The sequence below is a fragment of the Hippoglossus stenolepis genome, chromosome 24, assembly GCF_022539355.2.
Source record: "Hippoglossus stenolepis isolate QCI-W04-F060 chromosome 24, HSTE1.2, whole genome shotgun sequence".
NCBI classification, from domain to species: Eukaryota; Metazoa; Chordata; class Actinopteri; order Pleuronectiformes; family Pleuronectidae; genus Hippoglossus; species Hippoglossus stenolepis.
Window position 1 is genome coordinate 584,717 of NC_061506.1, and position 18,811 is coordinate 603,527.

Sequence of the window (18,811 nt, forward strand, 5' to 3'; positions counted from 1 at the left end):
TGTTCTCCGTCCACACCAACACTCCTGAAGACACATGTCACATGACGAGTGGACGTGTTGATGAGGTTTCTAACACGAGACGGACGTGAAACACAAAGATCTCAGGATGAAGAAGAGGAGCCGAACACGCAGAAGACGAAGACGTCAACACGAGGAGGTTCCAGAGCTTCTGGTGATGAGGGCTCCTCAGACTGACTCTGTCCTTCAATCAATAACTGACTCAGCAGAAAAGCTGTTGATCAGTTCTCTGACGTTAACGTCACAACACGATCCAGGAGAAGGTCCAGTCCAGGTTTTACTGTCTGCACTGGGACCTACAGGAGGGGGAGGAGCCTCAGCGCTGCCTGTCAAGCTCTTCACACACACACACACACACACACACACACACACACACACATGATGACTTGAAGCTGTGAGAACAAACATCCCATCATACTTTTATTTTGGATGGGAAGTGATAAACTCTTCATCTCACAGTTATTCGTCTCTGATCGAACTTTAGAGAGGAAACGTTTTCTCTCTCTGAGGGGTAGCGGGGGGAGATTACACCCCCCCCCGACGCCTCGTGGATTATTACTGGGATTAATCAAGATTAGAGAAGAAGCCGACAGCTACTTTCTCTTTTCACCGCTACACACTTTCCTCTGTCCATGTGTTTGTCTCCTCATCAAACGCACCCTCACAACATGTCACCTGACGACAGCAACACGTTACAGGAGCTGGACGGAGATAAGGAAAGATGTGCAGATGGGGGGTTACTGGAGATGGAAGACGCCAACGCCTGCTGCACCGCCACTGCAACATCAAGCGCACCTGGAGCCTTTGATCCGGTGCACATCGTGGTGTTGTCTTGCGGTTGATGTTACAGCCACTGAAGAGTTTGTCACTGATAACGAGGAGGAAGAGTTTCCTGATGAATAATATAAACTACTTGAATCTGGAAACTCACTTCGCACACATTTCATATGTTCACCGAACCAGGTGTGAAAGCCGTGAAGAGGATTGAGTTGAGTCAGTTTGTGTTTCACGGAGAGTCGAGTCTGATCCTAATCTGATGTTCAAACGTGTGAGATGAATCCATCAGGGAGAAGCAGCAGATTGTTGTGAGGTGATGAACTAATGAGCTGGTTAATAATCTCTAATCTGTCAGGAACCTAATCCACAAGCAGAACTGCAGTGAATCCTCACGCTGGATTTGAAGCCGACTCTCGGAGTCATAACTTCATCATCACACTGGAGATGGATGATTGACAAGAGGCAGCTTCATTGGATCAACTTCACGAGACCTGAGGGTTGGTGCTGGTGAAGGTAGAGAATCAATAGGTTGAGGTTGAGAGGAAGCTAATGCTAACTGCTACTAGCGTCATGATGAGGTGCAGATGGACTGAGACCCTGGAGGAGGCGTGAAGAAGCTTGATTCAAAGTGAATGGAGCGAGCACAGAGGTCCACAGGTCTCTGGAGACACTGAGGTTCTTATCAGGACCTGCAGCCTGCCCCCCCCCCCATCATCCTCAGAGAGAGAGGGAGCATCATCACATCATCACTGAGACGATGTTGAGACGAGAGCAGCTGCAGATCAGTCAAGAATCAGGAGGTTAAATGAGGTCAACTGCAGCCGGCAGGTGGAGACTCAACCACCTGAGATGGGAAAAGAAAAGACCGAGCGATAAAGACGAGTGGACGGACGTTAGATGGAATATTCAACGTTCACTGAAAATAATATGAATAATTTAACTAAATAAATTCATATTGTTACTGAACTGGAGGAGGAAGAGAAGAAGAAATCATCCAAACAGGATCTACAGGAAGCCTCATCTTCATAGAAACCATGAATCGGATCAGTGATCCTGAACAATCTTCTTCTTCTGTTTTATTAGAGCGGATTCTTCTTCATCATCATCATCGTCTGCCAACGTGTAAATGTTCCATCTAAACCAGTCCCGCCCAATAATATACAGATTCCTGGACTTAGTTCCGCCCTGAACCACTGTAATTGGTTTAAAGAAATTAAAATGATCCAGAGGAGACTCTCAGTCTGAACATCATTTAAATAACACACACACACACACACACACACACACACACACACACCCACCCACCCACCTGCACAACAGGTTAAACAGGAGCCACAGTGACAGTCGTCTTTAGCAAACACCCAGTGGGGAGCGCTTTAATCAAATATGGCAACCACACAAAGACACACACACACTTACGCACACACATACACACGCACACACAAAGACGCACACACATACACACGCACACACAAAGACGCACACACACACACACCTCATCTTCCTCTTACTGCTCAGTTTATTTTCTGCACCAAAGAGCGAGGGAGCGGGAGGAGGTACGACTCCCCCTTCACTCTCTCCCCCCTGGAGACAGTGAAAATGGGTCAGTTAGCAGAGGGCTGAGGAGTGGGAGGGAGGGGGGGAGGTGAGGTGGTGGTGTGGGGGAGTAACATGAAGCCCCCTGCTGGCAGGAGGAGAAACGTACACACACACAACAAAACTGTAAACCTCAGACGTGTGTACACAACACACACACACGTCATTTGTATGCACACACGAGTCCATGAGAGGTGGAGAATACAAAATGTGCACGCACACACACACGCACACACACACACACACACACACACACACACACACACACACACACACACACACACACACACACACACACACACACACACACACACACACACATTCAGTTTCCTTCAGGCTAAAGCTAAGCTAACACACTCAAAACCACAAGAGTCTTCCTCATCCGAAACATCATCAACCAATCACGTGATCAGATTATTGATCGAGTCTCAAAGTAGCAGGGAAACGAACAAATGAAACCCAGCGTGTTCGTGAGAGGCCGACAACACGACAACACGACATGTAGAAACACCTGGATCATGTAAAACACGTGTGTGCCGCTGCAGAGCAGGAGGAAGTGTTTTCAGTTCAGTTCAACATTTAGGAAACAATACAACAGGAGGCAACGTGTGTGTGTGTGTGTGTGTCTGTGTGTACAAGTAACAAAGACACACACCTATCTACATTAACACTTGAAGGTCACCTGTCTGTGTGAGGCTAATCAGTGTGTGTGTGAGTTGTGTGTGTGTGCGTTCACACAGGACGAGGTAAAACTGAGAAGAAGGAAAGGAGAGAAGGAGAAAGGAGAGGAAGATGCCCTGCCCCACCCTGTGTTCCAGACTCAGGGCTGTTGCCATGGTGACTGGTTGGGGGCTTGCACGGCTGGCTTGGCACGTGATGGGTGTGTGTGTGTGTGTGTGTGTGTGTGTGTGTGTGTGTGTGGTCCCATCAGGACAAACTAACCACTGAGTCGTGAGTGACACAGAAACACGTTGATATTTAAAACGCAGGAGAATCATTTAACAACTTTAACAGAGTTCATGTTTCTTCATCACAGTGTCTGTGGCTCCTTTGATCAGGTTTCATGTCTTTGTTCTCTTGAGTTTACAAAGTGACAGCAACAAGAAACATGTTCTGTTCAGTGGAAAGAAACTTAAATCACATTAAACTTGGAAAGGAAAGTGAGTGTTTATTACTGAAAATAATAATGATAAGGTTTTTCTTTGTTTATTTGTCCTGGTCTCTGCTGCAGCACAGATGGTGATCAGCTGATTGTGAATTCATGAATTTCTTCACACACACACACACACACACACACACACACACACACACACACACACACACACACACACACTTTAATCCCTGGCTACAATAGGACAGATGCTTTGCTGAAGTAGCGGTGTGTCAAATCGAGAAAGCCGATTGGTCGGAGTCCAGGAAGTGAGGCGCAGGAGGAGGTTTGAGGACAGGGGTGAGGAGGGAGGGAGGAGAGGGGACTGATCAAAGTCAGCTCCACCAATCACAACACATTTCACCCAAAAGAGAGAGAGAGAGAGGTGTGTGTGTGTGTGTGACGGGGGTGGTCATGGTAACATATGTACGCTCATACAGAACACACACGTACACACGTACACACAAACACAAGATATTCCTGAGACGTCATTAGAGAGCGGAGAGAGGGAGACATTCATTATTCAGAGTCTGTGAAGAGTCCCGTGGGTGTGTGTGTGTGTGTGTGTGTGTGTGTGTGTGTGTGTGTGTGTGTAGCTGTGATTGATCCACATTAACACCACGAGACGGATCAACTGAGAAACTGTCAGAGCAACATTCACACAACGCTGAGTCACTGACGACCAAACACCGATTATGATCATTGATATCAATGTTTGAAACCAAATTAAAGATTCAATTCAAAAGTATTAACAACAAATAAGAATCAAATAAAAATGTAGATGAACCTCATTATTATTATGATTATTAATATTCAGGTGTCACATGATTAAAAGAGTAAAATACCAGTACGAAATACTGTAATTCACATCAACACAATGTGATAACACAAACACACAAACACAACATTCCCAGCATTCCTTCCATACAGAAAACCACCATAGCTCCCTGCTGCCACCTGCTGTAGAACATTGAGCACTACACTACCTGATTAACTGAGCAACAACAATTTATATAAGTACAAAAATATATAAATATACAAACAACAATACTAAAAAATCTGTAAAACTAAAATATAAAAATTAAATTGTGTGGCGCATCTCATGAAAACAAAGCTTCGATGCTGTTTCCCACGTCAATAACTCGTTGGAGAAAGAACAAGAACTCGATATGAAGTGAAAACTAATTATTTTACACATGTTGGAGAAACACCAGGTTTTCAGATGATCTATAAAACACAAGTCAGTTCACTGTCCGGCCTGCAGAGGGCGCTGGTGTCCACAGAATCACCACAGAGACGGTTTAAATCCTCAGGTCTCAGGATGAAGAAGAGGAGCCACACACATAGAAGACACAGACGAAGAGTCGAGGGAAAGACGAGGAGATTCCAGGATTCAATGTCCCACCAACATAACAACACACAGTTTGACATGAAAGTCACAACACAACATGTCTGCAGTGTGTGTCCGTGTGTGTTTGTGTGTGTGTGCAGCATCTATCAGGGACACTGAGGCCAGCCTGGTGTACAGTTCCCCTTCATCCCCAGAGAGTTCATCTCTGGGAAGAGAGTGTGTGACCTTGAGAGGAAGATGTATCACTGACACACACACACAGACACACACTCTTTATGAACCAGGCCACAGCACCAAGTGGATCCTCTACGTGATCAATCCACTGCACCAACGACTGGTTTAAACACTGAACATGTTCCTGTCGTTATTTTTATTGAGTCAAACTGAAGAAACTAATAAAAACACATGAATTCATTTATTCCTCATTGATTCATTTCATGTCTTTGTGTTGGTTCTGTGAATAAAGCCAGAGAACAATGAAAACTCTTCACTACAAACCATTCACCAGCTTCTACTCTTTACCTTCACCTCCCTATCAATCAGGGGCAGAAAGGTCTGAATATAAAATGTACACGTGAACTTCAGATTTCTTCAACTCTCTCTTATTCCCCAGGAACCTTGTTGTCGTTTCTCGGCTTCAAGTTGAAGACGGAACAGAGATATTTCCTGAAATAGCTCATCAGTAACGAGGAGAAGAATCCAGACTCTGTGACTCAGATCCAATCGGACTGACTTTCTTTCTGATGTTCAAGTCGTCCAGAAGAGACAGAAGCTCTTTGTCTCCTGGAGAATAAATCTGAGCCTGACCTTTGACCTCCACATACGGTCACAGATCAGGTCTCCACCCTTCATCTTTACTATCTGTTCTATTCAGTCTTCAGGGTTTATTATTATTATTGATTCCAACTTGACTTGTAATCATTTTTATTCCTTTTTATTGCACTTAGTAAACACAGATATTCATCAGTAACTTTATTATTTAAACTTGTAACTCCACATGAATACAATAGGCCTCAAACAAGCTTTAACAACCTGGATGTTTGGATCTGAGTATTCATCCAGAACATCTCAGTTGCTCACGACACACAACTCGTTCTATACACTTCCTGCTTGTTGTTTTCCCTCTGCACTTCTGGAGGAATTCGGGGCTTCCCACACAAGCTGCGTTTCACAGACGCCTTATTTTTCTCCCACAATGCTTTGTTGATGGAGGCGCCGCTGGAGGGATCCACTTTCCGCTCCTTCCCATGCTTCCTCTAACCTTCCCTTGCTCCCTTTCCTCCTCTCTTTCTCACATAGAGCCTGCTTCAGTTTGAATCCTCGTCCATCATCTTCTTCGCTCTGTTCCTTCTCCGAACACTCAAACACAACAGAGCAGCTTTGTTTGGAAACACAACCTCCTCAGTCTGACGACGACAACAGCACCAGACTCTGTTTACATTTGTATAATCGTAGAGTCGGTTCCACCCTCACACAAACAGATGAGGCGCCGACCTTCTTACATTCTGACATTTAGGTGGAGCAGAAAAGACGAGGGGAGCGTTTTCTTTTTTTAAATCCACAGGCACCTGCCGAGCAAACTCACCGACATCATGAGCACCAGGCAGGAGAGAGGTCAAAGGTTAAAGACAGACAACAGCTACAGCCACAGTTAGAACTACTGACACATCTTCCTGAGCAGAATCTACCACCTCCACCACGAGGGAGCAACTGGTGCAGGAGGCGTGAGAAGATAAAGCCACTGTTCTCTGGACGTGATGTAGTAACATGGGGATGAAGACGCTCCGTGTGAGAGACAGATGGTACCGAGCGTCCAGAGACAGATCACTTCCTGTGGGCTTATCATCCTGCAGCCTGACCCCCGTGACAACACACTGTTCGAAATTTAAATCTGTATTCTCCTCGCATTCATTTTGAGAGTTTAACTTTTCAGATATATCGTCGTTACCTGGAGATTCAAAGTGATGGACGAAGAAGAACGAGACTCAATGACGAAAAGTAACGACTGTAGGAACTCACTGCCTCAGCAGGTGTGTGTGTGTGTGTGTGTGTGTGTGTGTGTGTGTGTGTGTGTGTGTGTGTGTGTGTGTAAACAGCTTACAGCATTAGCGGTGTTTCTCGTGCCAGTGACTCTGTCCAGTTGCCAGGAAGCGGGGCCCTCCGATGCTGTGGGGGTCAGCGCTGCTCTGTAACTACAGCTGAGGCAGATTGATAATCCCTTACTTAACATGGAGCGTCTACGTGAGCGGCCGCTGGGGACACGCTGTCCCCACAGAGAGAGACGCTGTCAAACCTCTGCAGCCAAACCAGACCAAGAGATTCATCTGAGACTATCCTGTGAGGAGCCCAGGACCCTCCTCAGAGGAGGAGCAGGACAAACAGGAGCAGACACATCTCATGGGAAAGTGGACTAAAGGTTCAAATTAGGCGAGAACACGTTTACCAAGCAACACGTCAACAGATCAGTGTGATGATTATTGTATTTCTCTGATTAACGCTTTAATATCATAAAAGGGAAAATGTACAAGTCTTTATATGTCCGTGTGTAACGACTAATCTAACAAGTAGCAGGATCCAGGAACTAACAGCGTCCCGGTGTGATTGTAATTGATCCAGCACAGAAAGGTCAGAGGTCAGAGGCATCAGCAGCAGGTTGTGTGTTCTGTCACGATGTGAGGAGACGGACACACAACTGGTAAATGAATCAAGTGTTTTACCAGAAGAAGAATGAATGTTAAAACACAGTCGTTGAGCAGAAACAGTAAAAAAAACAAAAGGAGGTGGGATCGTCCTCCTCACAGATGGTGACCTGAGACCTCGGAGGACAAGAGGGGAGGATTGATTTTCTGAGTGAGGGACAGATGGGAGACAAACTACTCTCTCTCTGCCGTCAGGTTTACGACCTCGGAGAAGTGACGTCTCAGCACGTCTGAGTGTGTCTGGTTTCCTCTGAGCTTTTCTTCTGCCAACTGTCAATAAAGCTTGGAGTCTCCACTGTGGATATAAGACGAGTGTCCTCTTCAGTCCTGTTGCACGTCCTGTTCAGACAGAGGCTCATCTTCCACCGTTAACCTGGGAGTCTGGGATTGAACCTGTTCAAGCTGAGCTGATGAAGGACGTGAACCCTGGTATGAAACAGCACAACAGCCCCTTCACTGTCACAGGGAGCTGGTGTAATGAGGCTTCGCTGGCGGAGTCAAATTAATTAGTCACTGAATCATTTATCGGCGAAGGAGGCGAGGCCTTCAGGGTTTGTCGAGCATCTGCTGCTCGCCGCAGAAACACGCAGCACAAACGAGACTCGATAGATGAAAGAATCTGAGAATCCCAGCGTGGCTCTGCAGCCGGGCTCAGAGGTCAGGTCCTCTGTGAGCAGGGCGATCGATGAGGCAGGAAGTGACATCAGCCACCTCAGGGAGCGAGGCGTTCCCTCCCCCACTTCCTCCTCCTTTACACTCGCTCTGATTTTCCTCAGGAAGAGAATCTCCTCTGTGTCTAATCGGTTTTCTGTCGCATCTCGTCTGAGCTTCGTTATCGGAGTCGTGTGGTTTTAAAATGTCTTTCTGCTCAAAACCAGCGACACAGAAAACGTATCAGACTATTGTTAAGTGGCAGGAAGCCGCAGAGCCGGGAGACTATTTTTATACCTGCATGAGATCTGTGCTGGACCTATTGTTTTACTCAGGTCAGTGTCTGGAGCTTCCCCTCATAGTAAAGAGAGACGGGGGGATATGGGTGAGGCTGGGGGGCTGCAGCTGCTGGGACCACGACACAGATTCAAGTCTGAGCATCTGGATCATCGACACACTGGAAACTGTCTGTATTCAGGACTGGTTCACACCTGGTCTGGTTCAGACCTGCAGACTCTCCTGTTCAGTCTGAATCTATGAACCTTCATCATGAGACATTCACCTTGAGGCAGGAGATGTTGCTCCTGACCTTCTAAACACTGGAGCTGCTGATCACATCATCAGGAAGTGAGAGACTCATTTCCCCTGTTTAGACGTAACTGCTATGACAACCAGCCGCAGTCAGTTTGAGTTTCACTGTCCACGGTGTCCGTTTTCACTTTCTGAGCAGAAATCGGAGCCGAGACTACGAGACGTCCACAAACACAACACGCGGAGACTTCAAAGTGAAGGATGCTGGGACGTAAACAGGGATGAAATAAACGGTTCAGGCCAGTTAGACGATCAAAGAGTGAACTTCAGATGTCCCCAGACCGGCCCCTGTCTTAATGAGTGTGAGAGACATCAGACTCTCAGTTACACTGACGTCTCTGATTCAGTTTGAGACGTTTGACATGAAGCTACGAGGCTGTGGAACCACGAGGACGCTGTGGAACCACGAGGACGCTGTGGGACCAGGAGGACGCTGTGGGACCACGAGGACGCTGTGGGACCACGAGGACGCTGTGGAACCACGAGGACGCTGTGGAACCAGGACGAGGCCGTCACCTCATGAGAAAGACCAATGAAGGTAAATAATCTGCAGGGATCCAACACAGGAGCAGGTTTAACAAGCTTCTTCTCTTACATCCCCTAATCTCCTTCTCTCTGGTGTTTCCCTCCTGCCGGACTTTGATTTTCTGCTTTGGCAGAATCACATGAAGAAGACGTTTGTCAGATCGGATCGGACAGGAGGACGGGAGACACTACGTCGGCCAATCGGCAGCGAGACGCCAAACCACATGTAGAAGCAAAGCCTGGAGACTTGAGACACAATGAGACATCACAGGAAGGAAGATGCTTTTATCAGATATACGACACGTATCATGGCTGCAGGTTTTTAATCTTTAATCTGTGGTCTGGTTTGTAGACAGTGGGGCGGGGGGGGGATTCAGGGATGACACGACCACGCTGGAGGATTTAGAAACAAACAGCGGAGACTCAGCAGGACGTCAGCGACGACACAGATTAGACGACAACATCGACAATCTGTCACTTCACGACACAAAAGAGCAAAGACGTCCATCCACTGACTGTGAGGCGTCGTCTGTCTGTGGTCTGTCTGTGGTCTGTCTGTGGTCTGAGGTGGAAACGACACTGACTCTATTTAAAGGATATGAGCAGTTTGAAGGAGCAGTTCAACAACACGTCTTACAGATGCTTCTTATGAACATGATACAAACTGGTCTTCTTTACACGTTTGGAATCATCACGTGTTTTCGTCTCTCATGCACGATACAAGGTCTTTTATCATCTGCGTCCTCAGAGAAACACCTGAAGCTCCACAGGACGACACGGCTCTCACAGCGGAGTGCAGCCGTGCGTTTCAACATCACGCACAGAGGAGCAGCTCACAACATTTCCCTAATGGGACCCTGGGGGCAGCCAGGAGATGTTACCCAGAGATCCCTGCACCACGGGCATCATGTGGCGGCTGAACGAGTCGGAGCGGCGGCTGCATCTTCACCTCCGATTACAACGAGTGAGAACAATCAGGGATGTTCTCGTTCCAGCGGCTGAGACACTGCAGAACGTGACGTTAACAAGACAAAAGGGATTCAATGAAATAAATGAATCGGGCACATTTTCAGCAGCCAGATGTGAACAGCTGCAGGAAGCTGAGCAGCTGGTTGGTCTCTAATACGTTTCAATCCGTCAGTGACACAGTGAATCTCTGTCACTCGGACATATCACATCTCTGACATTTACCCCCCCACCGGCTGCTCCCTCCGCAGCCCGGTCGATGAGCGCGTCCATCCAACCTGATGTTTTCTCCTTAATCTGATTCTGTGGACAGACGCAGCGCGAGCAGGACGACAGTGACACGCCAACGTCTCCCTCACGAGAACGAGCAGCAACAGTGAACCACAGGACACAACCTGATTATTCATGATCATTGATCTGGATCTGGATGTAACTGGTGTCAGATCCCAGAAGCAGGACAAGTTGGGATCTGCAGATAATCCCAGTAACAGCACTGAGCGACCTCTGACCTCTGTGTGACCTGCGGCTGCACACGCTGACCTCTGACCTACAGCTCCACTCTACTGGGATGACAGGGACCTGTTCTTTCTTGTTCTCTTTTACTCTCAACACGTCAGAGGATGTGTATCTGATGTCACAGGCAGCCAATCAGGAATCAGACGTCATTTAGCTGCAGGAAGTAAAGAGGAGGAACTTCATGGTCCTGAAGTGATGATGTCAGAGTTGTACTGGTTCATCCTGGTGAAGACGGGTCTGGTGTTTCCACCGGCCAGAGGCGGAGTCAGCTCCCGGCTGCTGGCGGGAACACGATGATCTAACCCTAACCCACACGGGCAGGAGAGACGCTGGCTCGGACGCCACTGGGAGCGCTGGAGATATAAAGTCTCACATCTCATGTAAAGCTTCTGCAGTCACAGTGCTGGTGATTCCAGCTGATGCAGAGGACCAGTGTCAGAGCGTGATGCTGCCGGCCTGTCAGCCCCGTACTTGATGATGACTTTTCACCTCGTACATTAGGCCTAATGAAAACAGGCCTGCAGGAAAACAAAGGACTGTGGCTAAAATAAAAACGTCTATAAGACGAGAGCACGACCACTTTACAGAGAGGACAGTCAGCACGGGGGGGGGGGCTGTGGACAAAAGGTGCAGAGATCTCAGCGTAATTTCTGAAGACAGAGTGGCGTGCTGCCGGCAGCGGTGGCTTTACGTAACGGATAAAACCCTCGATTAAAAGCATCCCCGTGAGCACGTCTTACTTTGTCACTGTTGTTTACGGACGCCACGTTACATAACCGCTCCCTGATGACATGTGACAAACAAACAAGTGAGTCTCTTCCTCACATCATCATCATCATCATCCTGAAGCAGATCGGGAAACAACTGCACTCGTCTTCACCTGAGTCGACTGCAGCAGCTTCAACGAGAGAAAGGATAACTGAGCGATTAACGACGAGCTGAACGTTCACAGGACGATGTGGACGTCAGGACACGTCACACAGACAGAAAACATGGAGGCAGAGAAACTTTGCTTTGTGGATGATTTACTCCGACTGTGTCTGTGCAGCTTTAAGTCCAGAGCCCTGAGGAGACACCAGATAACGACTGAGGCAATAAAATAAATCTCAAGACAATAAGTTGGATTCTAGAACGTTATGATTTGCATTTGTTTCCTGACTCTTTATCCTTCTGCCTGTGTTGTGTGACTGAGACTCTGTAGAATCCATGAAGTTTGAAGCAGAAACAAAGACCTGAGCTGCTTCTGTTTGACTCATTCACAGAGAAAAGCTGAACTTTGGCCACAAGAAGCAAAGACGTGAAAGTAAACAAAGGCAGAGCTGCAGTTTACTCCCTGATTCCTGTTAGACGTAGGAAATCTCTGGAGTTCCTTTCATCCCCTGTCGACACAGGAGGATTTACTCTACTACAGGTGGCCCCACAGGGAGTTCCACCCCAAACCCAGCTGGCCCGCTGCCTTGCTAGAAGACAGAGTCGGCACAAACGGTTTGAAACCTGAGAACAAACATTATGTGGGCACGATCCTGCCAAATGAGAGAGGATACTGGGAGCCTGGAGGGCGAACAAACACACGGCGGTGAGGGCTAACTGGGTCACATGGTGCGTTCACTGACCGCCGGCAGCACCGACCGAAATCAGACAAAAGCAGCAGGAGACAAAAGGCTGGAGAGGAAGAGAGACGTGTTGGTGCAGAGCTGCTCCGTGTTCCCTCCACCTGCTTCTACTGACATCTACTGACATCTACTTAGATCTACTGACATCTACTGACACTCGATGAATATTTGAATCTACTGACATCTACTGACATCTACTTAGATCTACTGACATCTACTGACATCTACTGACATCTACTGTTTCCTCTCTGATCATGCATTTACTCTTTACAGCATTTACTCAGATTTTAAGTATAGATGTGAAGTTTGAGGATTTACTCAGGAAACGGAACAAGATACAGATAAAAACATTTTGGGTGTAAATGTATAAAGTTACCATTTCATTTATTATTCCTTCATTTCAATGATGGGATTATTTTAAAAAGCTAAAGTTAGACTTTCCGAGCTGCACACGTGTGAACATGTCCTCATACCGACAGCTAACGTGGAGCAGAACATGATCTTCAGTGTTTCCCTCCTCTACTGAGAGATAAAGGTTTTCTGTGAATGTAGCTGCAGAGTTAAAAAGCTCAATCTGTGGTGAAGGGAACTCGATCTCCTGCACAGAGAAACCCTGAAGCTCCTGAAACTCATCTCTGTCTAAACACACATCTCCATAATGAGCGTGACACGCCCCCCCGCAGACAGAACGTGTGTTTACACTCAGACAGAGGAGCAGTGAACAAACTGTCTGTTGCTCAAACCACTGACAGAGGAGAATCTGAGAGGAGGAACTTCTCCACCTGATGTCACATCAGTGTTTGACTCAATCGCACGCAAGAGAAACTGCGTTAAAGAGGAAATTATCTGACCAAAAACCTCCAACTTCCTGTTGATACAAAATAAAAGCTGTGGTTCTCTGTTCTGTTAACGATGTGTGTTTTACCACAGAGTCAAACCTCGGAGGACGAACCGGTTTGTTGCAGATGAATAAACTAGAGTGTGCGTCCTGCTGTGAGACAACAAGCTGAGTGATGTTCACCGCGGGAGGAGGAGGAGCCCTGCAGCGAACAGGAAGTAGGTCAGTGTCACCTGGCTGCCAGGACCTCCATCCATCCTCACACAGCTCACACACACACACACACACACACACACACCTCTCACACACCTCACATGCAAATGAGCCCCGCAGCAGCACCGCTGGGGGGGGGGGGCGTGGAGAGAGATGTGAGTCACAGCTCTGAAACTAGGCCGAGTCTTAGAAACCGTCTGAAAGGACAAGTGGCTCCAGTTTGTCCCAGAAGAACTGAGGACCTATTGACACGGTGACTCAAACCCTCTGCAGAGCTGAGAGCTTGTGTCACATGACGCGAGGCTGAGTGACGCGTCCAGATGTGCAGCAGAAGAAGAGCGGCGGCGGCGTCCAGGCTGCTGCTGCTGTTTGGGTCACTTCCAGGATGAAAGCAGCGAGTGAGTCACCGGGGGCCAGAGAATTCAGGGGAAGCAGAATCCAGCAGAGGAACGACGAGTCAGCGCTCGCACTATTGTTCACTGTGTGACAGCGAGCAGCTACTGGAACAACACTGCAACTGGTCCCAGTCACTGAGTCCAACACACACACAAACATCTGGATGATGACGAGCGTGATTCAGAAATAACAACCTGCGCAGAGCTGGAAGCTTCTGAAACAAACATCTGAGACTCTGTAAACCACGAAGCAGACGAACTCGTTCTCTTCCACATCCTCTTCTGGTCAGATGAAACTTTCACTTTGTGAAGATCAAAGCACGGAGCTGTTCACAGTCTTTCATCTCACCAGACAAGGAAATGAACCGAGAGGCGATGACAAGCCTCAGAAACCTCCTCCCTGCTTTAAGAGAGCGTTTACACAACGCACATTCAGGGAATTCAACTGACAACCCTACATGTTGATGAAGGCACCACACACCACCACCCCCCCCCCTCCGTGTTCTTACCTTCGATGGCGATGACGTGCTCCCGGATCTGGTTCTGCAGCAGCGGCTCCTCCACCCGCTCCAGCAGCTCGTAGATGGAGTAGATGTTGGGGTGGACGGACTCGAACCTCTGGATCTCGGACCGGATGGCGGCCGAGTTGGCGAGATGCTGCTGGTAGTTCATGACTGCAGCTGCTGTCTGGACGTCCCGGAGGAACCAAGCAGAGGAAGAGGAGGAAGAGGAGGAAGAGGAGGGTCAGTGGTGCGTTCAGGTGACAGAGACCTCCAGGAGGATAAACAGCAGAAACACTAAAACATGTTTTTTCTGTCTGGACCCTGGTGACGTGAACTCATCACCAACATGTTTACAGGTCATTTGAATGGAGTGAAGCACCCTCCTCTTCCTCCCTGGGTGTTAGGACCTAAGAGAACCGTGCCGGGCTGAGGAAGAGGAGGAAGAGGAGGAGGGTCAGTGGTGCGTTCAGGTGACAGAGGCTGTGACCTCCAGCAGAACAACAGTAACACACGCGGTTCCTCTGGACCCTGGAACCTGAACGCATCATCAGCATGTTTACATTTATGTATAATTCATATAAAATGTCCTCCTCCACAAACACACTGATGTGAACCAGGGACCGAGCGGGACGCTGCAGCTGCTGCTGCCCGGGGCAGGCAGCTGTTCCCCGGGCAGTCCCGGCTCCACACTGCGGGGCTGGGACCCGCCGCCCCGCACATCTGTGTGTGTGCGGGAGGAGAGCGCGTCAGTGCGGGTCAGTGCGGGTCAGTGCGGATTCAGGTCGCGTTCACACGCAGCTCCGGTTCACACCGAGCGGAGCGGCGGAGACGGCCTTGTTGTGACGAGGCTAACGCTAACCGGCTAACGCTAGCTAGCAGCGGGAGGGGGGGGTGGGGGGGGGGGCACGGAGGGAGACTCACCGACGCTCCTCCGGTGGAGTCCGCTCACATACCGGCAGAGAGCGGAGCCGCAGCCCGGGGAGGAGACGCTGCTCCGCCGGAGACACGAGCTTCCAGGGGGGGGAAGCGGCGGCTCGCTCCTCGCTCTGCGGGTCGTGGTGGGTGTTTGTCGGGGAGGCTGTTCCGTCCCTCCGCTCCTCCTCCTCCCGGTGCCAGCGGTCACTGTTCGATTCCCTGGGACGCTCGTGCGGCTCCGCAGGTGTTGTTCGCAGCGCGTGTTTCACAGAGTCCCGCACATCGTCCCCGCGTCTCGCGCCCCGCACTGCTCCATGATCCGACCCGCACGGTCCCGCCGTGACGTCACCACCGCAATGCACAGCGGCGCCGCTTCCGGCAGGACCTTCACAATAAAACTACAGACCCATTCAACCGGAAGAAGCGAAACAGTTTTTCACACAAAATAATTGTTTTGTCATTCTGTGTCTTTATTCATTTATTTATTCCTCTTTTAAGTTGGAGGAACATATTTAGTAGACCAGTCTCTCCATCAGGTCCCTGGGCTCCTCTGGATCACCCAGTATCAGCTTCTGGTTGAAGAAGAGGAGGAGTGGGGTCATGTGATCCCTGAACACCATGGGTCACCTGAGTGTCTGATGTTCACACCTCAAACACTGGATGAGCTCAGGGTCCAGTGCTGAACCCGGATTATTAATACAACTTGAACTTTATAAAACATCTTGAATATGGAGTCTTGAAATGTGTTGAGGTCACGGGCCCCTCTGGCCCCCTCTGGCCCCCCCTCTGGCCCCTCTGGCCCCTCTGGCCCTCTGGCCCCCTCTGGCCCCTCTGGCCCCCGGCCCCTCTGGCCCCTCTAGTTCTGTTCAGTATGATTATCTATATTTGATTTATTTACATCTGTCGTCTGTGTCGACCTTGGAAACAGCAGTTCAACCAAGAAGTCAAATATAAGACTGTTTTATCGATTAATCATTAAAAACAATGAGCATCACAGTTTCCCAGAGTTTCATTTGACAAATGGAACAAAACACAAAGAAAGACAACAAACAACAATCTGAGAATCTGGAACAAAGGTTTTTGGCGTTTTACAAGAAAAACCACACGAGCAACTCCAACAACATTAAGAAGGTTGAACTTGTAAACTCCAGACTTCCTCTCAGCGACTGCTGTGTGGACATCATAATATTCATAAAGATATTTGATGTGTTGAGGCTGCACAAAAACTAATTAACAAATTAAAAGTAGGGCCCCTTCAGAATAAAGCTCCGAGCCCTAGGACAGTCTACAGAGTCAGTTCTGCACTTTAAAGTGGTTTAAATCTCATTTCTACATTTATGATCAAACAGAGAAGTAAATGATGAGTCAGTGTTTCCACTCTGTGTTAGTGTTACTGTGCAGGAGCAGATATTTTCTCTCCATCCAACAGGAAGTGATGAACGATGCCGCTCTTCTTCCTGCTGCCTGTCGCCTTGATGCAACACTCGTGTTCCCCCAAAAGGAAACGAGTCTCAGTGCCGTCGTCCACAAACTCCCCCTGAGGACACAGAAGAGATGATAAATAATACTACTACTGATAAATAAACTTTATTTATCATTTAGTGACTCACCGTCGTCTCCATTTTCTGTCCATTGCACCAAACGTCCATTGTGTCTTTTTCTTGAGGGAAATGCAGAAGATATTCACATTATCATCTCATTATATATGTGTTATGACCTTGTCTGAGGTTGTGATGATGCGATGACCTTGTCTGAGGTAGTGTGTGTTTGTCCGTCTCACCCAGCACCACCCGGCGCTCCTCTCCGTCCACTCGCAGCAGCCACGTCTCCGTCGTCTTCGTCCTGTTGTCCATGAACTTCTGCAGACTCTTGCCCTCCACCTCCAGCGTGTACTCGTAGGCGAAGCCGCTCACCGCCTCCATGCTGATGGTGGCTTTGGTGTTGGCTCCTCCCACTGTGAAGGTTTCCTTTCCGACCAGTTTGAACATCCAGTCTCTTCTGATGACTTCCTGTGGAGGAAGTAGTTTTATTTTGAAAGCTGTGACATCTTCTACTAACGTGAAAATACAGAAAGTATAAGACTCAAGTACTTTACTCACATACTACTTTGAAGTACTTTTACTGCATTCATATAATCAATAAATACTTTATACTGTATTCTTAAAGGTTAAGATAATATTAGCCTCGGGGCCTCAACCTGGGCCCTAAGATCAGATCTGAGGAGAAGTTTCCCTTTAGTTCGATTTGAATCATTTCCCGTCTTCACGCCTCAAATGAAACATGAAACAGCGTCTGACCTGCCCGTTGACGTAGACAACACGTTTCCCGGTGGTGGTGCCGTGAGCGAACCCGATCCTGAAGACGCCGTCGCTCAGCGCCACCTCCCACACGGCCACCAGGTCCCCGCTCAGCATCTCCTCGGTGCGTCAGTCCCAGAGTCTTCATCACCTCCTGCAGCCGAGCACGAGGACGACTCGTCCCCCTGGACTCAGCAGCAGGTGACTTAAGGTAAGAGGCTTAGAGACGACACACATCTCAGACAATTAGGACACGCTGAGGTTTGTTTGTTCCTCGGGTCCATTTGGATCAGAGGAAACCTCCTCATCTTCCTCGTCTTCCTCATCTTCCTCATCATCAGAGCTGACCTCTGACCTCTGACCTCTCACCAGACAAAAGCAAAAGAACCTTTTTAAGGCTTCATGAGTCTCTTAAAACACTTAAGTTGTATTTTCTAATAGAATTTTATTAATAACTAAATAACTTCCTGCCCCTTTGGAACTTGCACATCCATTTCTCTGCTGTTTTTATATAAGAATATAATATAAATACATTATATCATATCTATTATATTCATATTATTTTGTAGATCGATGTTTAACACTGATAAAGTAATAACTGATCAGTTTCAGATCAATAGTGTGAATCTGCTGTTTCCTGACCTCAGGTAACAAACACAGGTCGAACCAGTTCCACCTGATAAGAGCCGTCGTCTCCCATGATGCACTGCAGCGCGTCGGCGAGACCATGAACTGTCACTTTCCTCTGATGAGCTTCAGTTTAACACCTGAACCAGGAAACCGCAGAGGTCAAAGGTCAAACCTTATCTGATTAACCCTCTCTAATTAGTTACAACTTGTTAACTATTTAAATAAAGAGAGTAAATAAAAGATTCAGCAGCTCAATTAGTTTCTTCATTCAGTCATTTTCTGGATCAATCGATTTATGAATCATCAGAAAACTGAAGTGTATTAAAAATATTCATCCAAAATACAACACAGAATTTAAGAAATGTTTTATTTTATCCAAATAATTGCAGATGAATTGATTGTTGCAGCTCTAGCGCCACCACGTGGACAGAATATGAAACTACAACTTTAAGTGATTAAAGACAGTTTGTGATCAGGCTCGTAAAAACGTAGGGTACAGCACCATCTAGTGGCCACAGTAAACCACTGCATTAGTCTCCACTCGTTTTATTCCACATGGAGGAAGTT

At 47.9% G+C, this 18,811-nt stretch overlaps 2 protein-coding genes across 6 annotated transcripts in view; both read right to left on the minus strand.

Annotated features, from left to right (window-relative positions):
- Window positions 1-16,079, minus strand: part of agap1 (ArfGAP with GTPase domain, ankyrin repeat and PH domain 1) — an 85,078-nt gene extending 68,999 nt beyond the window's left edge. For 3 of the 4 annotated variants that reach the window (XM_035150535.2, XM_035150534.2, XM_035150532.2), the window contains exons 1-2: window positions 15,324-16,079; window positions 14,409-14,586 (exon numbers count right to left, since the gene is read on the minus strand). In XM_035150535.2, the coding sequence (XP_035006426.2) occupies window positions 14,409-14,571 (163 nt within the window). In that variant the 5' untranslated portion in view covers window positions 14,572-14,586; window positions 15,324-16,079. The remainder of the gene's footprint in view (window positions 1-14,408; window positions 14,587-15,323) is intronic. The other variant, XM_035150533.2, reaches the window with a different exon arrangement.
- A 182-nt stretch (window positions 16,080-16,261) lies between these two features.
- Window positions 16,262-17,805, minus strand: LOC118103511 (fas apoptotic inhibitory molecule 1). 2 transcript variants are annotated; one of them, XM_035150544.2, is made up of 4 exons: window positions 17,615-17,805; window positions 17,098-17,322; window positions 16,928-16,977; window positions 16,262-16,854 (listed from the first exon to the last, which is right to left on the minus strand). In XM_035150544.2, exons 1-4 carry the CDS (start codon window positions 17,760-17,762, stop codon window positions 16,708-16,710), a joined length of 570 nt encoding a protein of 189 aa, XP_035006435.1. In that variant the 5' UTR covers window positions 17,763-17,805; the 3' UTR covers window positions 16,262-16,707. The 2 variants fall into 2 exon arrangements, with proteins under 2 accessions (XP_035006435.1, XP_035006436.1); XM_035150545.2 differs by having other exon boundaries at window positions 17,098-17,326; window positions 17,615-17,801.
- Window positions 17,806-18,811: the final 1,006 nt, after the last annotated feature.

What these genes read in the sequence shown, in the direction of transcription:
- LOC118103511 (XM_035150544.2), bottom strand. Translation starts at nt 17,762, where the DNA reads ATGAAGACTCTGGGACTGACGCACCGAGGAGATGCTGAGCGGGGACCT. An exon ending in TTGTCTACGTCAACGGGCAG is followed by an intron (nt 17,323 to 17,614) that starts GTCAGACGCTGT and finishes CTCCACAGGAAG; the next exon opens with TCATCAGAAGAGACTGGATG. An exon ending in GACAGAAAATGGAGACGACG is followed by an intron (nt 16,855 to 16,927) that starts GTGAGTCACTAA and finishes CTGTGTCCTCAG; the next exon opens with GGGGAGTTTGTGGACGACGG.